The sequence below is a fragment of the Hippocampus comes genome, unplaced genomic scaffold (assembly GCF_001891065.2).
Source record: "Hippocampus comes isolate QL1 unplaced genomic scaffold, H_comes_QL1_v1.1 scaffold443, whole genome shotgun sequence".
Classification (NCBI taxonomy): domain Eukaryota; kingdom Metazoa; phylum Chordata; class Actinopteri; order Syngnathiformes; family Syngnathidae; genus Hippocampus; species Hippocampus comes.
In genome coordinates this window covers 301,158-324,683 of record NW_017805111.1, presented here as the reverse complement: position 1 = coordinate 324,683, position 23,526 = coordinate 301,158, and the positions used below count along the sequence as shown (strand labels likewise).

The 23,526-nt window shown below is 41.2% G+C and overlaps 3 protein-coding genes across 6 annotated transcripts; 1 reads left to right on the top strand and 2 right to left on the bottom strand.

The window, feature by feature from the left end:
* Nucleotides 1-596: 596 nt before the first annotated feature.
* On the bottom strand, nt 597-9,083 carry msh4 (mutS homolog 4). 2 transcript variants are annotated; one of them, XM_019865511.1, is made up of 20 exons: nt 8,567-9,078; nt 8,301-8,447; nt 8,061-8,224; nt 7,867-7,977; nt 7,670-7,785; nt 7,406-7,579; nt 7,125-7,297; nt 6,962-7,029; nt 6,179-6,253; nt 6,028-6,092; nt 5,728-5,897; nt 5,110-5,246; nt 4,693-4,796; nt 3,605-3,729; nt 2,147-2,347; nt 1,936-2,054; nt 1,736-1,864; nt 1,432-1,606; nt 1,267-1,355; nt 597-1,094 (listed from the first exon to the last, which is right to left on the bottom strand). In XM_019865511.1, exons 1-20 carry the CDS (start codon nt 8,772-8,774, stop codon nt 906-908), a joined length of 2,739 nt encoding a protein of 912 aa, XP_019721070.1. In that variant the 5' UTR covers nt 8,775-9,078; the 3' UTR covers nt 597-905. The 2 variants fall into 2 exon arrangements, 1 of the variants encoding a protein (XP_019721070.1); XR_002167682.1 differs by having other exon boundaries at nt 1,014-1,094; nt 1,523-1,606; nt 8,567-9,083.
* A 30-nt stretch (nt 9,084-9,113) lies between these two features.
* Nucleotides 9,114-11,240, top strand: vcpkmt (valosin containing protein lysine (K) methyltransferase). Its single transcript, XM_019865512.1, has 5 exons — nt 9,114-9,398; nt 9,609-9,722; nt 9,820-9,892; nt 10,001-10,120; nt 10,230-11,240. The coding sequence occupies exons 1-5, from the start codon at nt 9,145-9,147 to the stop codon at nt 10,332-10,334; spliced, it is 666 nt and encodes a 221-aa protein (XP_019721071.1). The 5' UTR covers nt 9,114-9,144; the 3' UTR covers nt 10,335-11,240.
* Nucleotides 11,241-19,031: 7,791 nt separating this feature from the next.
* On the bottom strand, nt 19,032-21,608 carry arf6b (ADP-ribosylation factor 6b). Of its 3 annotated transcripts, XM_019865448.1 has the most exons (3): nt 21,298-21,608; nt 20,994-21,081; nt 19,032-20,813 (listed from the first exon to the last, which is right to left on the bottom strand). In XM_019865448.1, exon 3 carries the CDS (start codon nt 20,478-20,480, stop codon nt 19,953-19,955), a length of 528 nt encoding a protein of 175 aa, XP_019721007.1. In that variant the 5' UTR covers nt 20,481-20,813; nt 20,994-21,081; nt 21,298-21,608; the 3' UTR covers nt 19,032-19,952. The 3 variants fall into 3 exon arrangements, with proteins under 3 accessions (XP_019721007.1, XP_019721008.1, XP_019721009.1); XM_019865449.1 differs by having other exon boundaries at nt 19,032-21,081; XM_019865450.1 differs by lacking the exon at nt 20,994-21,081.
* Between the last annotated feature and the right edge of the window lie 1,918 nt (nt 21,609-23,526).

The following is a 23,526-nucleotide window of genomic DNA, read 5'->3' as shown; positions in this document are numbered from 1 at the left end:
TTTACATTCATATATTTGATCACTTATTCTTTGACATTTTAGGAACCCAGCCGCTGGGGGGCAGTGCCCTCCCCTGGGGGTGCACTGTTCCCCGGTGCCGGTCCCAAGCCCGGAGAAATGGGGAGGGTTGCGTCAGGAATGGCATCCGGCGTAAAACTTTTGCCAAGACGACCATGCGAGTTGGTAGGACGGTTTACAGGGGCGGATGGAAATTACTGACTCGCTGTGGCGACCCCTGAATAGGGACGTACCGACAGGAGAAGAAGAAGATTCTTTGACATTTTAGGGGAAGCCGAGCTTCTCTTGCAGTCCGAGAGCAATCGCCACTGCATCAAATGGGCATGGTATGTTGGGGCCTGATCTGATATGATGGGACGTGGGTAATGAAAAATAATAGCAATTATTTTTTTTAGCAACTTTCGAGGGACCCAAGGACAAGTACCAGAATTTAATGAGATGATTGAAACATACAAATAAAGCGTACAAAATGATATAAACTGCAACAAAATAGTGTGTGGCAAACAGGGTGAAGGCCTACAAACATAAAAAAACACCACAGAACTAACATAGTTTTCTTTGTAAGCAAAAAATCCATATAAATATGCCCTAAATAAAAATGGATGACAATCACAAGAATACTTACATTCTATTTTCTTTTGTTTTCTTTTCCTGGGTAACAATGTTTCTGAATTTGAAATTTATAGTTTTCCTGAATGTTGTGAATGCTCTGTATTTTAGTGGTAAATGTTTCACTTTCTCTCTACACCAGATTTTTATTGTACATTTGTGGCAAATAAAAGTCAAGGAAGTGCATCCTTGTCTAAATAAACTTAAGACACCAGCCTTTTACTTTCTTACTTAATGCACATCCAGGACAGTCATTCCTCTAAGATTTGATTCCTCTTTTAGGTGTCAGAGGATACTGGCAGCCCTATAGCTTCCAGCTCTCCCTCATACTGCTTCCTTAGGCCCTTGAGATACATGCGTAGGCTATCCGGGTCAAGTCTGGAGTTTCTGGCAGTCTGCAGGAGGCGGGTGGCCAAGCGGTGTAAAGCGCGCTGCCTCTCTGTTTCTGGATCACACTTACGCTTGGCCTTGGGATGAATGTGCAAAACACATTTTACTTGAACAGAAACATTTGAAGGGAATTTGTGATGCTAATTGAACACCAGGGGGGCATATTGCATGATTTGCTTTTTGCACACATTGCTGGACACACAGTACAGTACTAAAATATACTTTCCAGGACAAGTGAATGAAGCCTACCAAAAGCTGCTTGCTGACTTTGGAGGCAATTGTCTTTGCTTCCTGGATTATGCTCGAAGGAAGTGAGGTCATTTCTGCCGCTTTGAGGCCTAACAGAGCAATAGTACGATTTGTTTGCACCCTTCTGACAAATATTTCATCACAGTGATTCAGCAGACTGTTTACCGTAATGTCTTTCTTCAGAGAATCCTTGACTCAGTAAGTGTGTGTACACTATGCTCTCAGTGCCAGTGTCACGAGTGCGTGTGTGCTGAACCTGCATGTGCTGGTTGTCCACACCGGGATACAGAGATTCGAGTTGGCACAGCTCAAGGTAGTGTGTGGCAAACAGGGTGAAGGCCTACAAACATAAAAAAACACCACAGAACTAACATATTTTTCTTTGTAAGCAAGTATACGTGTATAATATAGACTGTAGTATAGGCTCATTCATCTTCTTACTTCACAAAGAAATGTCAGCGCGCTTTACCTTGAGGCTGAGGAGAAACTCACAAACTGAGTGACATATTCCAATGCCTTCTTCAGCACTGGTGCCACGGCCCAGCTCATCAATGATGATGAGGGAGCGTTCACTGACATTGTGGATTATGTATGACACCTTAAGAGGAGAAGAAGTTGATTGATCAAGCAGCGGTTTCTTTTTCACAAAATCAAAAGAATGTAGAGAACCTCCTTCATTTCCAACATGAATGTGGAAGAGTTCGTTTCGAAATCGTCATCAACACCAATTCTGGTGAAAATCTGATCTGCCACACGGAAAGAAGCATACTCAGCAGGGACAAAAGAACCTGTGAAAAAAACAAACCAAAAAAAAGTAGTGTCACTCAAACCTGAAATCACAGCAGCGTGTTGCTTCAAATATTGTAACGTAATTACTGACCTATTTGAGCCATGATCTGACACAGTGCCACCTGTTTGAGATATGTGGATTTCCCGCTCATATTGGGCCCTGTGATGATGACAAAGTTGCTCCCCTCGGAGACATAACAGTTGTTAGAGACAAGCTGCTGTCCGGGCATTCGCTCCAAGATGGGATGACGACCCTGTTTGATGGCTAATGTGTCTGTGAACTCTGGTCGCACTTGCAAATGACAAAACAATACACACACACACACACACACACACACACGCACACACACACACACACACACACACACGCACACACACACACACACACACACACACGCACACACACACACACACACACACACACAAAATCATGTATCAAATAGCCACAAGGGGGCATTTGAGACCAGTTGGCTTCCATCTTGGGGAGCTGTTAGAAACTCAATCTTTATGAATTGTCACGATACAGTGGAATTTGAATGGCCCAAAGGTTTTGCAACTTGGAGTTCAAACCAAATATGGCCCAAATGTTTGTGGGTCAGATCATTGCTCTAGAATTCATCTGAAAACAAGACATAAGAATTTAATTTAAATTTTATTTTATTTCCCAACATCACTTGCCCTGAATCCAAAAGAAGTCCAGAAAACGGATGTTGATCCATTTTGAGGAAGTAACTCCAATTTTTGTTGTGCTTTCTTCTCTCGACATGCCTCGCTCTCATTAGTCCACCAAGTGACTTTAGCCTTCCACTTTAGGGTGCACCCGCTTTTTATTTAGGCATCTTAATTAAGGCTTAGCTTTGTTTGCCCATTGGTGGTTGGCTCACCAATGGTTGCGAAAGCGCTCGATTAGAAAAGATTAGATTAATTATTAATACACCAAATGATTCCAGTTCAATTTGTCAATTAAAATTCACTTATTGTGCAGCCATAATAATGACACAATGATTATTGTTTTTTAATAAATATATTGCAGTTAAAAGTTAAAAATTGCCACACATTAAATTGATTTGCTCTGAGCAGTCTCCTTATGTCAGTTCCAAACGGCAGCTATTTTTTTTTTTTTGGTTGCATTAATCTTTGTTTAACTTATTTGAATAAAATCTGAAAAATCAGTCACTGAATAAAAATGACATTGCCTATACAGTTTACAAAGAATTCTAATAGAAGCAATAACATTCTGGTATGGAGTCATTCAATTTCAGATATTTGTTGGAGGAAATTGTTTTTGAAATACAAACAACAACAACAAATAACCTGAGCACATGTTGGCAGGGGAAGAACCGAGCTGTAAATCAGCATGTGTCTGTGGACACTCAGACAACTGAGTGTCTGAATTCGCCACCTTTGGGACTGACTCTGTGACCCTCGGCCCACGAAAAAAGGGCAAAGGTCCGTCAAAGCGCCAGCTCATTGACATTTTCTAGGCGCTGTAAATCAAACGTATACAGTGTGACAGTTGGACAAGACATGAGCAACGCATCACGCTCACCATAGTCAGAGAGGGTGCAGGCGTTTGCCAGGGACAGCAGCATATCCAGCATCGACACAGCATCCGACAGTTTATAGAGGCAATGGATGTGCTCACGGATAGTGCCGAGCAGTTGACATACGACCCTTGGAAAGAGACAAGTTCAGTGCTCAAGATTAGTGTAAGAAAAGCAGAGTCTTGTGTAGTCAATCTTCTTGAAGAGAGCGACAACCCTTCAATTTTATATTGTTGCATGCGAGGGCCACATAGTGCAGGTTAGACACCAAGGATACGATTGCGCTTCAGCTTATACTGTATACCCTGGCAGAATTCCTAAAAAAAAATATTGGCAATATTTTGGGAAAATGTAATGACTAAGTCAGTGGGAACCATTTCCTTATTTTCTTTATTGCTATGTTTTGTTTAATAATTGTGCTATTCTGAAACACCCTAGTGTTTGATTTGATTTAGTTTGACTTAGTTTGACTGATCCCATTAATATAGAAATCAATGTATTTTGCCTGATGACTATGTAAAATTGTATGTAAACTTTGAGCACATCAGCATAACCCAGACAGTTATAGATACATTTTAAAAGGAAACTATGACAATGACAATATTGCCAAACATTCCCAATAAATCCTTATGCCCGTAAATACAGTTTTGGAATTAGGGGGAAGTGAGGCAAACTAGACAGCCCATTGTGTGGATGGTGGGGTGAAACAATCACAAAAAGCACAGAAGCTTTGAAAACTTTTCCGGCACTTAGAAACTTGGTAATTTAATATTGAGAACCCCTGCTCGTGTGTTGAAATTGACCGTCGAAAATCTTCATTTCGTACAATTGCATTAATATGGTCTTCTAAGCCCTTATACATCTGTGACTTTTGTTACAGAACCACCAATCAGTGGCTACCAACACAATAGCTTTGATTGGCAAAATCAGTAAATATGGGTGGGGTTTTTGTTTTGGTGACCTGCGTGATTCACAAAAAAACCCTGCAAAACACCGAGGCCGCAAACCCGGAATGGAGGGGGTTTTACTGTAACCGTGTGCACCCAATATAAATATGTGTTTGTTCTGAGTATGAGTATGTTGCTCTACTCACACATAGGACATGTGAACAATCTCTCTCAGGGCCTCATCACAGCGGTCGTTCAACTTCACCAGATCGGCAGTGGTAAAGCTATAGTTGTCCTTGTGTTTGACCACCTGACAGGACAGATGCAGGATGCCAACAATTATGCTCAGGCAATAAATATTTATGTTGCCTTATTTATGTTGGATAATTCATAAATTTGTTCAAGGCAACAAATTGCAACTATTCAACAAACAACTGTGAAACAACAAAAATGATCATGGACATCAGGACAAACCAAATCAAAATTAAGCAAATGGATATTACTCAGGATACTAATGGCGTAGTATAATGCCATGCAGTTTATTTATTTTATTTACTCAGAAAATATTTTTACTGAATTAAAGATAAAATTGGAACTTATATTGTCATTCTCACTGATGATACCTTAATGAACTCCGGAGGTAGTTTGCCCTCAGGCAAGAACCTTCCTTCCAGCTTCATCTGGATGAAGAAACCTCGAGCGGTGCTGAAGCTTGTGCGCATGGGAAAGCCATAGTTCTCCGCCATCTGGTTTACTAGTCCTGAGAAACAACTGCTATGCTATCAACACTTCCAAGACTATCCGTGAAAAATAAGCCACTTTATTAAAAACTTATTTTTATGTTATTTATGTGTGTTTTCACGTGAAAGTAAATAAGACAGTGACAAAAGACTGTAAGAAGTTGGGTCAGTCCACCGTTTGTAACATTCTGAAATTGATTTAGTCATTTTCTTACTGTATCTGCAAATGTTGAGGGCATGCAATATTTTGCACCATTCTAAAAGATCTGGCATTATAATCAGCATTTTAAATGCCTTTATTGAAAAAAAGATCATCATTTTGACATGGAACGAATTTTGCCAATAGAATGAATAATTCTGGCCCCAACTGTTTGTTTTGAGGTTTTCACCTTTTACTTAAGATACACTTTTTTTTCATTGTGAATGATCAGATTTCAAATGAACATCCTTAGAAAGAAATTATACATGCCTCTTATAAAATAATAAAAAAGAGGTCTCCACCTGCAATGTCATCCACTATTTCGGTATAAGCTCGTCGGGCAATGTCCAGGAACTCGTTGACGTTGGGCCGCACGGCATAGCACTTCTGTGTGCGCATGTTGAGGTTCCCCTTCAGGTAGGTGGTGTCGTCATTAATAACGGTAAGGATCTGCTTCAAAATCATGTCAAATCTGAAGGTGGACACAAAACACTGTATAAGTAGAAGTACACACACACACACACACACACACACACACACACACACACACACACACACACCCACACACACACACACAAATAAAAATAACAGCACTTGCAGACCTGCTGTCCTCAAGTGAAGTGCTGTATGCTTTAAGAAGAGCTGTGTTGCAGTTCTTTAACACCACCTGCATATAAAATTATCTGGTTAAAAAAATAAATAAGTAAACATAACTTTGGAGCTATTAACTTGTGTATATCATCGGACACTAACCCTCAACTGTGGCACCAAATCCAAAGTGTGTTTCAGCTGAATGACATGTGTAATCTTCGCTTCCGCAACCTGAAACTACAAAAATAGTATAAAACAACCGATTACTACTATACATTGGCCTGTGCTCACTGAAGTTATTTACACATTAAATAAGAGCATAGAAGCCTATTTGGAACCTGTATATTTACAATCAACATCACATTCATAATGAGAATGGTCTGGCAAAAATGAAAAGTTTACAATTATTTCCAATTTGTATACATTGACTATGGTGAACGCCAAAATATTTTTTTGAAGGAGATCTTATTCATTTTCTTTTTAACAATGAACAATAGTGTCTTTATCAAAGGTCTTCTGTTACAATGCACAAACGACAGAACTACAAACAAGCTATTACTCAGTGCTAGCAACTAAGCGACATTTCCGTCCCCTGTATTGGCCATTTGGGGGTTATTTGCGAATTGTGGAGACCCTGAGACTCCCTCCAAAGCAAGACATGCTCACCTCTCCATGTACAGACTGCAAATGAATGGCACTTGCACAAAGCCACTGTATGCCACTATTTGTCCACCAATACTTGAAGATTGCACAAGCACAGGCAACTTTCACTCCCTCTCACAAAGATATAAATAAAGTTTCAATGGTGTCAATGTATGTTCTGGTCATTTCTGTGAGCTATTTTTGTTTCCTCTGCTTTGCATCTGAATGCTGTTAACTCACTGGATAATAATTTAGATACAGTTTATATGAGGACATAATAACTAATAAAAGTACTATACATACTGTCTCTTGTTTTGGGACCTGGACGAGAACAGAGAGCAGCTGGTCAATGTCAAGGAAGTGACCTATAGCTGAAGAAGAATAAGACAGGGTCAAAATGTTCAGGTAATTCTGTCAGTTTGTACAATACTGTACTCAAGTTTTTTTCAAATTGTTTCTTTGGTACCATTCTTCAGTCCAAAGAAGAGCTCCTCATTCTGCAGCATTTCTTGTATCGTGTCCAAGCGAATGTTGATGGTATCCACATCTATCAGAGGCTCCAGAATATTGGAGCGTAACCGTCTGGCGCCACCGGGTGTTTTCGTGTAGTTAAGGACGCCTAGAAGGGTATGGTCGCTCCTGTGTGCGTGCACAGTAAACACTGTATACTGTGTACCAAAAAAAAAACGTGACAATACAAGCATGACATCGAAAATTATGTTTGGTCATCGCTCGCTCTTACTGCACCTGTGGTCTCTGTTGTTGACCACAAGCTCCATGTTAGTGGCAGACGCTGAGTCGATCATAGCCGTCTGTTCGCTTCCTTTAAAGCTCACTTTCAGCGACTTGGCAGCATACACGGAGTTCTGAATGAATTCCAAATATTTCAGCAAAGCAGCTGCAGCTGCTAAGCAATAATATCTGCACAAATTGGGACAGTTGGTAATAAAATGGTTGTCACAGTTTAGGTCTTTTTTTTTTTTTTGCACAGAATTGTACTCAGTGGCATACTTTGCTTGAACTTCCATCAGGACAGTGCTAAATTCTGGAGCACAGAGCTGCTGGATATACTCCAGGCCTTTCTTCTCATTAAAATATTTCCTTTGAATTGCAGTGAATGCAACACCCTGACACACAAAATAAAAATATTTGTACCAAATAGTACAATATTGACAGTTTTTATGCTACATATGTCCATGCATTGGCACCTGGAGATTCTCTGTGACAAGACTAAAGAGCTTTGTCCCTTTTCCCTTCTCGCAAGCAGTGTCTGGCATCAGTATTTCCATTGGAAACAAAATGTGGACCTTGGTTATGACCTTGAAAAGTGTACAGGTTGGCATCTTTTTATTACAAAGATGGCAATTACAACTACAACAGCTTTTGTGAATGCCTAGATTACCTTGGCATATGTTCCAGTGTCCGCAAACTGAGAGAGTACAAGCTCTGGACATTTCAAGTTAAGACTGGCCATTCCAATCTCTCCCCTGGCCAACCCGCGCCCTTCAACCAAGGCTATAACCACAGTTGTACCAGAAGCCGTGGTAGAAGAGGGGCAACTTGTAACTGCAATAAAAGAGAAATTAAAGCGAGAAAATACAACACAACCTCGAACTCAAAGTACTGCTTTGGGCCACGGTACCAGTATCAGTCACCGGTGTCCGTGCAAGGTGTGTGGCCCTCACAGAACCAGGGGTTTTCCTTAGGCTTGGTGTTCCTCCGCGGTAGGAGCTGTCTGAGGTACATGCAAGGTGGGGTGGATTTGTCCTTCCTGTGTGGCGTGTCCTTTCTGACAAACCAAACCAGTAAGTAAAAGAAAAATCCGATTTATTGATTACTGTTATAATACACATGAGCCTACCTAACATGTTGTGCGATCTTGAACTAAAAACCTAACGCAGCAGTTACCCGGGGCAGGGCGAGGAAGTGATGGACCACTGCTGGAGTGACTACTCCCTTCTTCCAGACTTTGACAGGACAAACCAGGGGAGGCTGATACCGGATTACAAGAAGTGGTTCCATTAACAAGGCTTCTTTCAGCTGGAGATACCTCAGAAGTATGGCCACTTTCGCAAGTATCACTAGTGGCAATCTCTTCTGTGCTGCTACGAAACATTGCAAAAGTAATAAGTCTATACTATATGAATTATGTTTCCCAAGTCAGTGGTACCACATAAGTCTTAAATTGAGTAAAAAGGTTAATATAACAACAAAAACGCCGAGAAGAAGCTGATGCTAGCTAAGAAGCTAACAACTTTCTGGCGCGACCGATGCACGCCTGCCTGCCCTCTCGCCTCTTCCGCTCGTTTCACGCAAGGTTGGAAATATTATTGCTGACATGTTCTAAAGTTTTTATTGGCGGATTTAATACCAACCGCCTGCCTGAACTCAGCATTCGTTCGCGACAACATACTTTAATAATATGAAAGAAAATATTATTTTAATCTGAGCTGGTGAACTTCCGTTTCCGCTTGGGTTTATCCAACATGGCGGCGCAGGGAGAGCACAACTATTTTGTGAGACAAATCGATAAAAACGACGGTTCTCTCTTGACAGTGTGCCAATGTTACATGGGGGACGTGGGCTGCGTGGTGTGGGATGCGGCCATCGTTCTCGCAAAATATTTAGAAACAAAACAATTTTACGATCCGTCCTCAGGAGTGAATTTATGGGCTGGCCAAAGAGTGGTGGAGTTAGGAGCTGGAACAGGGGTCGTTGGTCTGATGGCAGCAACATTGGGGTGAGTAGCATATATAGATATGGAGTAAATGTGTTTTTCATATAAAAATTTACCGTTTATGTACACATCGGATTATTTTGCCCTACGATTGGAACTGTTGTCAACCAAAGACCTCCTGTAGTATCATAAACCGTGTACAGTTGACGTTTCCGTATTGGCTTACCCAGTTAATGTCTTTTAATTCCTGGTTCATTGTTTTGACTCCCATAGGGCTAATGTTAGTGTGACAGACTTAGAAGATTTGCAGACCCTCCTGAAAGTGAACATTCAAGGCAATCAGGCTCTCATCAGTGGTGGATCAATAACTGCCAAGGTACTGAAATGGTTTGTACTATTTTTTTTTATGTTTATATGCTTGATTGTAGGTGATTGTCTGTGTTTGGGTACTCACATTTAAAGTCTGAGGTGTTCTTTTGCGCAGGGGTGAAGATGTATCTGGTTTCCTTCCACATCCAAACTATGTCCTGATGGCGGATTGCATTTATTACAAACAGGTATTGTTATAGATAGAAGTCTAAATTGACATTTTGCATATTTTATCACATCCACGTGCAGCAGTGCACTAAATGTCTTCTCAAATGCTTTCATTTATTCCCACAAAGTCAGTTACCCCGCTGGTGGAAACATTGAAGCTGCTCAGTGGACCAGAGACCTGCATCATTTGTTGCTATGAGCAACGCACTGAGGGTATCAACCCAAAAGTTGAGAAGCAGTTTTTTGAGGTAAGAGCCATGTCTTTGAGCTGTAAATATAAATGCATGAATATGTAACAAATCCAGTATTGGGTCTTGCTACTCAATGGGTCATGTCCTTTATTATTTCATCCTTTAGTTGCTGCAACAAAGCTTCAACTGTGAAGAAATCCCTTTGAGCAAACACGATAGTGAGTTTAGCAGTCCAGACATTCACATCCTACATTTTAAGAAAAAAGTTTGAGTTTGTATGTAAATAGATTATGTTTCTTTGGCCTAATACAACCTGGATTGATTGCCAACCAAGCTCAGAGCTCACAAAGAAAAATAATTGTTGTTACGGTACGTGTCTGGATGTGGTACTGCAGTGTTTGCTTGTAAATATTCATTGTTTGAAGGAATTTCACTCCCACTTGATGCTAATTTTTCTATTACCCGGTGAATGAAATTCCCTATTAACTGCTCTCATTAGCACAGGCGATGTTTGTAAAATGGAGTATGTCTTATATTTAAATATACAATGTGTGGAAATGGTTTTCTAATGTTTAATTTTTATATCATCTCCAACTGAGGTGTAATGAAAACGCTTAAGGCAAGCTCAGGGAAAGCAGACTAACACTCGTGACACGCTTGATGCACAAGCAAGATGGCACGTCAGCGTGCTTTCACAATGCAGCAACATCCAAACACACATCTTTCCGTTCAGCACATTAAGAATTTTTCTTCCATTATAATATTTTTAGGATTGTGAGATGCCCAAATCGAAATCGGGATTAAATGTTGATTAGTTGACCAGCACTAGTTCACACTCACATTCAATTAAGATCTGTCACTTGGAAAAGTCATCAATGAATATAACAGTGTTTTTCAAATGTTGGAGGATAATGGAGCACTCAAAGAAAACCCACGCAAACACGGAGAGAACATCCTATAACTCCACACAAGATGCCCAGAATCACTTTGCTGCTGTAATAGCAAATAATGTATACAATAAGCACCTATTTTGGTGTCATGAATCCATGTGTGGACGCCATGAGTTTGTAGTGGAGCTAAAGCATTGCCTATTTGTAACACTAGGGGGCAATAGTTGCCATTAAAAAAAGTGTGGCTCAGTTTTGAATCTTAAATAAAGCTGCAGTTTCATGATGAAGCAGAGATTGTTGGTTGTTTTTTTTCCCCTTGCTGTCATTTTAATCAGTCACATGACTGTCAATTCAACATCATGCCAAGGCTCCAGTTATGGACTAAAATGTGTACTCCACACTGTCTATTTATCTAAGCTTCAAGTCGGCGCTGCGAATGACAACTTACGTGCCACTCACAGTTCTACCAGTCTTTTTTTTCTCCATGCGAGGGGAATTCCAGCCCAAGTCCCAGATGGTACGCATGATTATGGCTCTTTTACAAGCATAAACCGTGAAGCATACCCGACTCTGCCACAGGCATGCGGGGGGGAAGCTCTTTCCAGTCTTTCATGCACCTCACTGTTTACACTCATGAGCTCTGGTGCAACAATGGCCAAATAAAGCGATTAATGCTAACATTGGGCTATCACTATGTTGTCCCTGTGTGAACCTGAGTTTTAGATGAAATAAACAGTGGGGCAATAATCACAATATCTCAATGTGAACATCCTGCTTACATGAAGTATGCTCAGCAGGAACATTCTGTCCTTGAATATGTTGCAGTTGACCATCCATCCGTTTTCTATAGCGTTTTTCCTCATTGGAGTCTTGGATGAGCTGGTTCCAACCCTTGGGGACTTTGGCCAAGAAACGGGCATATACCCTGGCATGGTTGCCAGCCAATTGCATGCCACAAAGAGAAGCAATCATTTACACCCAGTCAGTTTAGTCTTCACTTGGAATATGGGGAGGAAGGGGAAGTACCTGGAGAAAACCCACACACACTGCTCACCTGTTTTATGAAGCTGTGCCATGATTGGTTGTTACCTAAAGCCCTGAGCAAATGCGATGTCGTTGCAGTCTACAGCAAGTGCTAAAATGCCCCCCCCCCCGTGATATTGACAGAAACGGGGGAATTTTGCTGCTTAACTCGTACCCCACAAACACAATACCAATAAGAATGCTTTCATTTGAATCGTTGGCATGCATAAAATTTATTATTGTAAAGAAAATTTGGGGGTTGACGTCGCCTTTAGGCAGGCATAATGTTATTGACCCCACACTAATGGTTTGAGATGATTCAGTTCTCCTGTGATTCTGATTGTGATATGCTCGTCGAATTAATGTAAGTTACATGTAGCGTTAAAAAGTCCCGGTGCAAGGGGGATCATTTGGAGATTAAAGTGGAACGTCGCTTTTCAGTGCAGCATTCCCGCTGCATCCCTACTAACTCTCTTATCAGTGAAATTATTTAGAATCCAAAATCTCCCTCGTGTCCTCGCCTCCATAAATTTTTCCAAAAATATTTACAACAGTGCTGCGATAGTCTTGGCTAATTAGATGAGCGCTGCTGGGGGATACAGTTAAATGAGGGGGTCTTACTATGAAGACATGTGTTGTCAGGAAACATTGTTGGACATGTGTTGTACATGTAGCCTGGAGGCAGAATGGCAGCGATTCCTGCCCACAGATGGTGCTTTTTGTGGAAAATTAGACAATCGAATAAAATGTCAGTTAACAGCCCAGCTGAAATTCTTAAGAAATAAGTAAATAAGCGTAGGGTGTGCACATTCATCTATGAAATAATTAAGTTTTCCTTGATTAAGGATATCTTCTTATCACAGTCTGTGGTAGTTGTTTAGATTTCAAACCTCAGTCTATTTAAACAGGTTTGAGTTCCAAATACCATCTGTACTACGCACACAACTTCCTCTTGTCTATTTTGTGTAGAAAAACAAAAAGAAAACAGCTGGGCGAGGGAGTGTGTGCGACAGTGAGCAGCAGCACCACCCTGCTGCATCATGGTCAAGTGACAAAGAGGAGCCTTTGTGTCATCATCATCATCATCATCATCATTATCATCATCATGTTTCCTGGAGCCAAGCGACATTGTGTTCCCCATATGAAGAGTCATTCTCTCAATATTAAAAGTTTGGCTTCAAAATAGAAACCTAACGGGGACAGTTAAAGATAGAAAAGGCTGTGTAAGTGCGTAGAACTACACCCTCATGGATCATCTCTCTCTCTTTCACCTGCCAGAGATGACTCAACTCAAATAAATGCTCTCATGAATGCCTCACGGACACGGTCAGAGCTTCACTGGAACTCATTTGATTAGTGTGCTCACAGATTACGTAATGAAATGTGTCATTTTTAATGGCTTCGAGTGGTGTACGGCGTTGGCAAGCCTGACAGACTGAATATAATGGTTCACCTGCCACATGGACACACACACACACACACGCACACACACACACAGTGGACCCTAAGGATGGTTTGGATGCGGCAAAGACAGCCGTGTTGCAGTTTAGTGAGTACACACAAGCACACTATAACACATGCTTGCACATATGCGCTCTTGTTTTAAGACCCTTCTGCATTATTTCTCAAAAATATTGGGGAAACAATGCTTATTTAATCAATTGGGACTAGGCCTCTTAGTTCCCTCTAAATGATACCAGAAAATATTTATCTTACAAAACATTTTGGACAATTATATGCCTCAAACGTTCAAGGTATAATTTTGGGGAATCCTGAAAAATCCTTGAAAAAAACATCCAACATGCATTTTCCATGAAAAAAAACGGGAAATGTGTGGAACACCCCGCACCCCACACACACATTTTTAAGAATATTTAAAAACTAGTGAACAAAAATCCTTGACTACACAAATCCGCGGGTGCTGAACTGCAAGTCGCTGAGTGATGAGACAGTTTAGGAAGCCAAAACCAGATTCCCCAAGCACATGCCATTTGCACTTTGTGCTGTGTGTAACCTCTCGGTCGAATGCATCAGACATACAAAAGATAGACTTTTTTTTAGGGATAGATGCTCTTTGAGTCCACTGAATTGACTGTACTGTGGTGTGGCCTCTCTTTCAAAGCAAGACTGATAATGCTCGTTTGTGACGTCCTTGACTCTGTGTGTGTGTGTGTGTGTGTGTGTGTGTGTGTGTGTGTGTGTGTGTGTGTGTGTGTGTGTTTTGCAACTGAATAAACACAATTCAGGGACTAACCAGTTAAACTGTGTGGACAAATGTCATGTTTTCACATGAATAGAATCTGTGATACTTAAGGATGGAATGTGGCTGCTTTTTAAAGAGAAGAAAAGGCTACAATTATAGACGTGTTGTGATAACTATGATTACTGACCTAAATCATCTAATTAACACTCCTACAAGCACTTCCAGCTATCCATTAGAATCCAAATTGGTTATGTCAAACAGAAATCCAACAAGGTATGATCATTTTCTACTCTGGTGAATTTGTAACACAAGATTATAAGTAACGTTCGGGAAGAAATATGAAAGGAATGCGTTTTAGTCCATTGCGCAAAGCGCACCCTTTCACATTGGCTAAAAAGTAAAATAAATCGATGCTCAAGACGCACGTTTAGTAAATATTGAGAAAAAATGGACTATGTTAATATTTTAACTGTGACATTGCGTATCGGGCACCTGAAACAACTTTCAGCTGCCAAAAATTGTTACTTACAGGTCCCATGAAAAGAAGATAAACGTTCAGGCTTGCTAACCAAACCAAAGAGCTGTTTTTACTGTCCTTGGGGATATGCTTTGCCTGAATAATCATTGCCTTTGTAAACTGTAGTAGGGTGGGCGTTCTCTGCTGAAATCTTGACATAAATACACCAGGATAATAACATGCTTTGGCTCTGTGCTTGAGCATTACAAATCCTGCAGTTATACATCAAGTCAGAAATAACTTTAGGGGAGACCAGGTACAGTTGTAACACAGGTCACTTACTCCAATCAGGAACAAGTTCGGAATTCCATGATCGACTCTGCATATGCTCACTTTTACTCTATGTGAAAAATCTGTGTCCTGAAGCACAGGTTGCAAAATGTGAAAGGGAAAAGTGTGTTTTGAGGTTAGAAAATCATTCTCTTTGCGATAATTATTTTTGTACTGACATACCCTGCTTTGTAGTTGAAATCATCAAATGTACAGTATATTATGTTGCTTAACTGTCTGCTTAGCTAGCTTTCAGATTGTTTGAGGTAATGTGTTAGCAATTAGCTGTAAGCTAAGCAAGCTCACTGCTTAATGCACTTTGTTTTGGTCAGAAACCGAGATGCAGTGTTCTTAATGAGCTGCAGCTGTTTGATGCTTATGTTTTTTTTGAAGAACTCCAGTCAGAAGACCATTAAACTGGGTTAAAAGAGCCCCCCCCCCAGCCCCCTTTCAAATTTCAATGCAATGAAAGTAAAAGGAGTTTTCTTGAATGGGAAAGCAAGATTGCCCAGGAGAAGGGATTAAGAGTGGGAGGAACTTTCAGCAGCTCTTCCTCTTTACTTTTAGCATTGAGGAGCTCAGTGGAAACTTGTGGTCCGCTCTTTCATTTTGGTGGCACTGAGAGCACCAGCAGCAGATGTCCCATCAGGCCATTGTCATAGTAACTGAACCAATAAACAGGCATTGTGGTCAACCCAAAACAAAACCGGATTGGAAACTTAACTAGAGCAGTTAAATTGGATGGAATGGAAGAAGCATGAATTAGGAAAAAAAAAATAGATCACATTCGGAACAAAATGCTACATTCTGTCTTGCCTGTCAATGACAAAAAGTATGAGACTTATTTCACGATGGCTAAACTTTCCTCTCAGGAAGTGGAAGGCATTCCAGTCACCCAGGGAATTGGAAAAAAAATGCCGGGAAGACTCATCTCTAGAGTCATATAAATGTTACTTGCAGTCTCTGTCCTCCCACTGAGGATCCTGATGGTGTTGCCAATAAAGCAGCAAGAATCCTACAGTTGTAATGAAGTGGTGCCACCCAAAGTGACCATTACAACCCAATTAAAGTGCCATCGGCAGCTAATGGAGGCCTGGACCAGGAGCTCACTGAGTTTCACTCTGAAGCATTTATGGCTGTTTACATAACACACTTTTCATTCAAAATTTGATTACAAAACATGGTTTGGGCTTTCTTAGTTACGAAAACAGTTTGTGAAAATTTATAAAATGCACGCGCATGGTCAGTGGAGGAAAGACCAAAATATGATCACTATACATGTACCACATACTCTTGTTGCGCTTGTGCCTACAACTCTCACCCGCACGCAGGCACGGCTTTGAGCCACATCAATATGACATTTATGTGGTTTGTGTGTATGCACAAGTGGGCAATTTCAAGTTTTCACTGAACCCGACATGAATGGTTTTGTAATGTGAGAGGAAGCTACAGTACAGAGAAAACCTAAGCCAGTACATAGAGAGCATTCAAACTTCAAACAGGAGGGCCCGAGCCTAAATCTCAGCACTGTGAGGCATACGTGCCAATCATTCGTTCACCGTGTTGCCCACACTGAAATCAGTCCAAACAAAACAAGAACGGCCGCCCAGGGTGCCATTGTACCGTGGAGCGCAAAGACAAGCAATTGATGTCCGAATAATCGTCCTCTCACACAAAGTCATCTGGGATCGGCTCCAGCTCACACGCAACCAAAATGTGCTACATCTTTGCGAAGCGCATTGAGTTGGCTTGTGTATGAAATATGCTATACAGTATAAAGGCTTAGGCTGCCTTGCCTCATGACGATAAGCAGGATAAAAATGGAGGGATGGAAAATGCAGATTTTGTTTGTCAATGCAAGCAACACAGATCCTGCCGTTTACCTGCTAAGAACATTTAAATACTCTTCCATTAGCTGGCAGAAGGTGGAATTAACCTGTGTATCCACTTGTTGCCATTCAGGCAACAGAATAGTATCTTTGTATTCAACGAAACAAAATTGTGATGAGATGATCATCATTTCAGTATGCATACATTTTTTGAGTGTGGTGGTAGTGTACCATGAGATTTTTCTCATGGAAAATATGCTTTGGCTGAATAAAGCTCAGGAAACACATACGATCGTTAAAAATTACACATTTTCCCTTTGGAGAGATGGAGGTGACGTTTGTGAGGACACAAATGTGAATATGGTCTATCTGCATATTCAGCTGAATCTTTGAATCTTTTTAAATAGCGTTGACGAAAATCAACCAAGTATCTTTGATATGATGTGTTAATATGATGCATTAGCACAAGACATAAGGAGGAGAAGGAAATGACAATTCAACAGCAGCAGCCTAAGCTGCAATATTTTAATGAGGTCAGCAGTGATGGGGGAAATGAAACCCCTAAAGAATGCTCACTTCTTGTTACTCGCGTTAGGCCGTTTTAACGCTGCATGAAACTGCAGATCACTGTCAGGCCTCAAAATAATCTTCCCTCCTAATGCCTGAAAGAAATCAATCAAGTCATCCCTTGAAAGTGAATTGAAGAATATTCAGTACAGCAATTGTATTGGATGACATGATATTGTGAAAGTTATCAAGTTATGGAAACGTCTGGCTGGTCGATGTTTGATGCCATTCCTGTACCATGACATTTTTTTGTCTCACGCAATTTCACATACAGTGGATAAACAAAGGTCTAGACTAATCTTTACAAATGGCAGATTTTTGTGATCTACCTCTTGAACGGCAGTGAAAAAAAGACATCTTTTAGAGGGAAGTAAAAAACTGAGATGATGTTGCAGAAGTACGCGCAACTTGCACACGCATGTTGGATGTGGGATGTAGCCAGTTGACAATGAACCAATCACATTCACACTCACTGTTAAATGGGAGTCAGCATCAAGGAAATTTTAGTTAATAAAAATAAATGAAATAACTTATAAACTGAAAAAAACATTTCCCTGAATGAAATAAAATCAAAACAAAAATGTTTTTATAAAACCAAAACTAAAACTATAGTTTAAATTTACAAAATGAACAATAATATCGCTCCCTGTGACCCATAGCTTGTGCTGTAAGACGTCGCAAACAAAAGTGTCAGAAAATGCTGATGAAAACATCAGAATTTTATTTGGTGCTACAAGAGCCACTTAAAAAATGGTAGCAGGTGTGTGCCAAGTCCACTCCCATTTTACAAACGTTTCTATGGGTGTGGTTAATTCTGAACACAGCCACACCCTCAGATGGGTGTGCACTCATGGAACCACATTATCTTGGCCATTTTAATTTGCCGTTTTAAATATTTAATTTCTCATCAAATAAGTAGAACAAGTTAGTCACTTTAATGGTTGACATTTTATTGTCCCCCCCCTCCCCCCGCAAAAAAAATGACACCTCAAGAGCGGTCTGTAGACTTTTTGAATCCACTATACTTCTGTTGCAATTCGCAAAGACTACGGGGTAAATCCATCCATCCATTTCCTGATTCGTTTGTCTTCACAAGGGTCATCGGGCAGTAGGAGGCGAACACCGCATCCATTTCCTGATTCGTTTGTCTTCACAAGGGTCGGGGGGCGTGCTGCAGTCTATCCCAGCTGTCATCGTGCAGTCGGCGGCGAACACCTTGAACTGGTTGCCTTTCAATCCCAGTGGGGTAAATCTAAAAGTGAACTAAAGTGTGCAACTACCTAAATCAGTAATATATTAAACCTAACTCATTAAACTTTGTACCATTGTTGTGCAGAAAGGCACATGCTAACATAAAACTACGATGCTTCAGTCAACTGATTTTTATCCCACAGGTCTCAGCATAAACAATGCAGCATTACGTTGTACAGTGACGCACACTCTCACGCAAACAATCAAAGACCAACAGTTTTAGCTTCCTGTTTTGAACATTCTCCTACTGAAAGGCAAGGACATGGTGGGCAGAAACATTCAATTTGAGGTTTCTATGAAGTCAGTCTCACTGGTCTGGGAAGTTAATAGCTGCCGCCTGTGTAAAGGCATCCCGTTGAGTTTGTTCAAAGCGGTCAGTAAATCTGTTGTTTCGGTAAAAAGTAACATTACGAAGACATGGATTTGAAATCACTTTTTTTAATAAGACATTACAATGACAAGGTCTGTACATGGATCCCTCGCCCCACCCTGATCAAAACAGGAGCAGCAGCACACTTTTGACCGCATGACAGAAGGTCCCTGGTGGAGGTTTGCTGCACTTCATGCTACAGATACAGGCTATTATATTAATTCCCAATACTGAGACTAATCAATATCAGATTGAGAGAACTCGGAGCTGAAGGACATTCCCTTGGAGAGGGTGTGTGTTTCCTCCCCCAAAACTAAGAAGAAAGAAATAAAAAACATCCCAACAAGCATGTTAAGAGTATTTGGAGGCCCATTTGTTGAATACTCAGCACATTTAGGTATCAAGACATGAGACATCAGTTTACTATATAGCCCACATGAGGGAATTGAGTGAGAGGGCTAATGAAATGTGAAGTATTTCTTCTCTCAAGTCAAGACAGATGGCAATGGTGATACACTCTCATTTGCGGCAACCAATACCTTTCAAACAAGTACTATTCACCATAGTACTGGGTCAAGGTCCATAAGCATTCAAGATCTCCTTTAACAGAAAGCAAGCAAAAATTAAAGAACCCCAGCCGAAGAATGCAGAGAAATTCAGCGTCATTAGAAAAATCATAGAAAACAGGAAAAACAACAGGCAAAGGTGGTGAACTGTTTGTGGCTTCCACAATCGAACCAATTCGTTGAATATTCAATAAGCAAGTCCTAAAATGTTGAGCTAGTTGTCTGCTACACATGACAAGCATTTATTTAAACCAGCACTCCAATCTGCAGATAAATTAGTCATGGGGTAATTGCAGTATTAAAAAATAAATGAGGCTAATCAATTTGTACTTAACCATACTCATTGGAGAGGTTCTTTGCAACTTTATTATAGTTTTGACCTAAAACAGTCAGCACTCAATCATTAAGATTTGTAATTAGAGGTTAGCCATGTCAGGCCCTCATAGAGTCCATCACCCGTGGTCGCACACGAGGGTTGAACATACCAATTCCTATCTCGGATGCGTGTCAATCCGAGCTTCTCTTGAATTTCGTGTGGCTTCATGGCATCGGGAAGGTCTTGCTTATTGGCGAATATCAGGATGATGGCATCCCTCATCTCCCTGTCATTGATGATTCGGTGGAGTTCCTGCCGCGCCTCATCGATGCGATCCCTGTCTGCGCAATCCACAACAAAGATGAGCCCCTGGGTGCCCGTGTAGTAGTGTCGCCACAGGGGGCGAATCTTATCTTGGCCGCCGACATCCCACACGTTGAATTTGACATTTTTGTAGGTGACAGTCTCCACGTTGAAGCCCACTGTGGGGATCGTGGTGACGGACTGTCCCAGTTTCAGTTTGTAGAGAATTGTTGTCTTTCCGGCGGCATCAAGTCCAAGCATTAATATTCTCATCTCCTTGTTGCCAAATATCTTCGAGAGCACTTTTCCCATTTTCAACTCTTCTGCATATATACCTTGCTGGTAATGACAAAATCAGGCAGGGGCACTCTGCTTATTATAGAGAAGCTTCAGTTCAATTACAGGCTTTTTGGTGAAAGCATGACTCCCAGTAGCAACGTTAGAAATACACTCTCATGGTGAGTCTAACTACAAGAGCTTGCTTGCTATGCTGTCAGGCGCATGGACGTGTACATTCAAAGGAGCACAGTGTGTCAGCGGGGCCTTTTCACACCATGCCTCGTTACTCTACAAACTTGGCAGCAGCTGTTGCACGATGGGCATTCTTGGGCACGAATCAGCCAAAGGGTGGTTTTCCGCAACAGCCTGTGGTGTACAAAAAGGAGATGTTGTATCTCTAAACGCCGCAGTGAAGTCCCTCGGGCGACGTGTGACGCGCCCCTTGACCGGCTGCACCCCGGCTCTCTGTCAGCACTACCGGGTAAGAAAAGCAGCTTTCTGCGGCTAACGCAATACCAGCCAAAGCTTTGCGTCAGTTAACTTCACCTTCCCGGTTACGAAGGTCCACGACAAGCAAGTCCTCGGTGACTCAGCAACACATGCACTCAACCAGGAAAGTCCACGTCTCGCCCCCCTGTAAGGAGATTAAATAGGAGTGTCAAGCAGGCATCCCAAATTTGCCTATGTCCGCTAATGACGGCTAGCAAGCTAACTAGCCTAGCCGGCTAGCTCGCTAACAGTTAGCGTCAACGAAGCAGCCGGATCCTGTTACAAAATAAGCGACACGATAGAATATTACTAACATCGACAGACTCGAGGTACATCTATGAACGGGAATACAACAGCTTACCTCAGTTTTGGCCCCGACTTTCGATTAATTCTCCCAGTAGCAGTCTTAAAGCCGATCTGGTCGCGGCGCTGATACACCGGAAAGGTGTGGAGCTGCCTTCGCTGCCACTTCCTGCCGTTCACTTCTTCATTCACTTCATTCTATGGCTACTGGTGCCTTCGGAACGAAAAAATGATACATTCCACCTCCGCGAGACTTTTCCAACGCAAGACTTCTGTACATCAAAGACATCAAAGCAAACACGCAAACTTTCTTAAACCATGTAGTATTTCAAACTCGCTCCAAGCAGTCAACAGAAAGATCTGAGACATCAAAGACTGTTGACAAACCAGTTTGTTTTTCCCCTTTGTTTAACAGATGGTTCTGACTATTCTTTAAAATACAAAACACTGCAGAAAACTTAGGTGTTACGGTTGTTTAATTGGGGTACTTCAACAAAAAGAGTAATATTACCACCTTGTGGTGTACAAACGCAGCTACACGAATTTTGAACAGTGGAATGGTCTGCTGCAGCAATAATTTCCCTGGGTGACTTTGACCCGAGATTGTTACAGTTTAATACCTAAAATACCGAGTCTGCAGAGAGAGCAACTATAGTCTTAGTTTGAGAGAGTTGCTAAACTGCATTTCAATGATGACTGTTGTTTGATAATGTTTTACAGTGACAATGAAGGATTTATATTTTAGCGTTACCTTATTTGACCCATGGTGTGTAGCCTAAATGAATATATTTCATGGCCTCGTCCTTATGACTTCTTTCTGGATTATCTTCCAGTTTGTGTGTAGTTTGTAGCCCACACGATGTATAACTTTCTCAAGCCTCATTACTCTCATGTGCTCATCAACCATCTCTCATCTTCAAGATCACATGTTAAATGTGTTGTGATCCCACACGGGCCACGAGACTCAGACTGTAAATAGGAATGAGATTCCAGAAAAGCCCCAGGCCTCCATTGTGAAGTAAGATACGGTTATTATTTGTGTTTATACTTGTCACTCACAGTTCTTTCATCGAAAGCAAACACTTTTGTGCAGATTTTATGGAAGCTGCCCATCCTCCACGATGAGATGTATGCACAGCTAACTTGGATGCATGACTAATATGGATCTGAGCGAGCCTTATCTTCATTACAATATGTCATGCTCCCTTGGCCTTTTGTAGCACTTTGTCAAAGTGGTGGCAAACAAAAATAATTTTGTAGACTCAGATCACGCAGGTGGTTTGATTCACATGAGGTTCTTGTGTCACAAGCTCCATAGAAAATACAGTCACGGTCACACAACAATCAACTACAACGAACATTTTAGAAATGTGACCTTTTCTCCAGAAAAAAAGTGAACAAACTAAGATTATGCAACTAAATTTGTTGTTGACCAGTTAACATAGCAGCTAACACATGAAAACAACAACAACAACAAAAATATGTATTTAGATTTTTCAAGTGCCGGGTTGTACGAAACACAGCAACGTTTTCTGTATGATATGAAAAAAATTAAATCACTCATTAAAAAGTGTACTTTTGATGGCTGAGCTGGACAAAACAAATGATGTGGTGGTGTATCATTTTTTTTCTCTTGAAAACACAAAAGATCAAATAAATGATTCTGGAACAAACCATACCCACAGTTTACAAAAAATAGTTTGCAATATACTGCAAAAACTGGACTTTTCATTCAATGTATCTGTTATTGAATTGTGACCTGTCTAAATGACAGATAGTCATCCATCCATTTTCTGATCCACTTTTCATAAGGGTTGCAGGGCGTGCTGGAGCCTGTCCCCAGCTGTCTTTTCGGGCAGGAGGCGTGGTTCGATCTGAACTGGTTGCCAGCCAATCGCAGAGCAAACATAGACGAACAACCACCGCACTCAGAGCCACACCTCGGGACGATTTAGAGTGTTCCATTAACCTGCTACGCATGTTTTTGGAATGTGGGAGGAAACCGGAGTGCCCAGAGAAAACGCATGCAGATACGGGGAGAACATGCAAATCCCACACAGGAAGGCCAGAGTGGGAATTGAACCTTACACCTCTGCACTGTGAGGTCAACACGCTAACCACTGGACACTGGGCCGGCACTGCAGATATTGATAGCTATACTTCACTTTTGCCTTGTCAAAGCTAAATTACACCTTGCCTATCTATATCTATGTCTATGTAAATCTCTCTCTCTCGCTCTCTCTCTCTCTCTCTCTCTCTCTCTCTCTCTCTCTCTCACACACACTCT

Excerpts from the sequence above, each read along its gene's own strand:
- arf6b (XM_019865449.1), bottom strand. The coding sequence starts at position 20,480 with ATGGGAAAAGTGCTCTCGAAGATATTTGGCAACAAGGAGATGAGAATA.
- msh4 (XM_019865511.1), bottom strand. The coding sequence starts at position 8,774 with ATGTTTCGTAGCAGCACAGAAGAGATTGCCACTAGTGATACTTGCGAA. Across the intron at positions 6,093-6,178 it reads ATTTGGTGCCACAGTTGAGG|GTGGTGTTAAAGAACTGCAA; the intron begins GTTAGTGTCCGA and ends TTTTATATGCAG. Across the intron at positions 1,095-1,266 it reads AAGTCAGCAAGCAGCTTTTG|GCCAAGCGTAAGTGTGATCC; the intron begins GTAGGCTTCATT and ends ATTCATCCCAAG.
- vcpkmt (XM_019865512.1), top strand. The coding sequence starts at position 9,145 with ATGGCGGCGCAGGGAGAGCACAACTATTTTGTGAGACAAATCGATAAA. Across the intron at positions 9,399-9,608 it reads CTGATGGCAGCAACATTGGG|GGCTAATGTTAGTGTGACAG; the intron begins GTGAGTAGCATA and ends TGACTCCCATAG. Across the intron at positions 10,121-10,229 it reads TTGAGAAGCAGTTTTTTGAG|TTGCTGCAACAAAGCTTCAA; the intron begins GTAAGAGCCATG and ends TTCATCCTTTAG.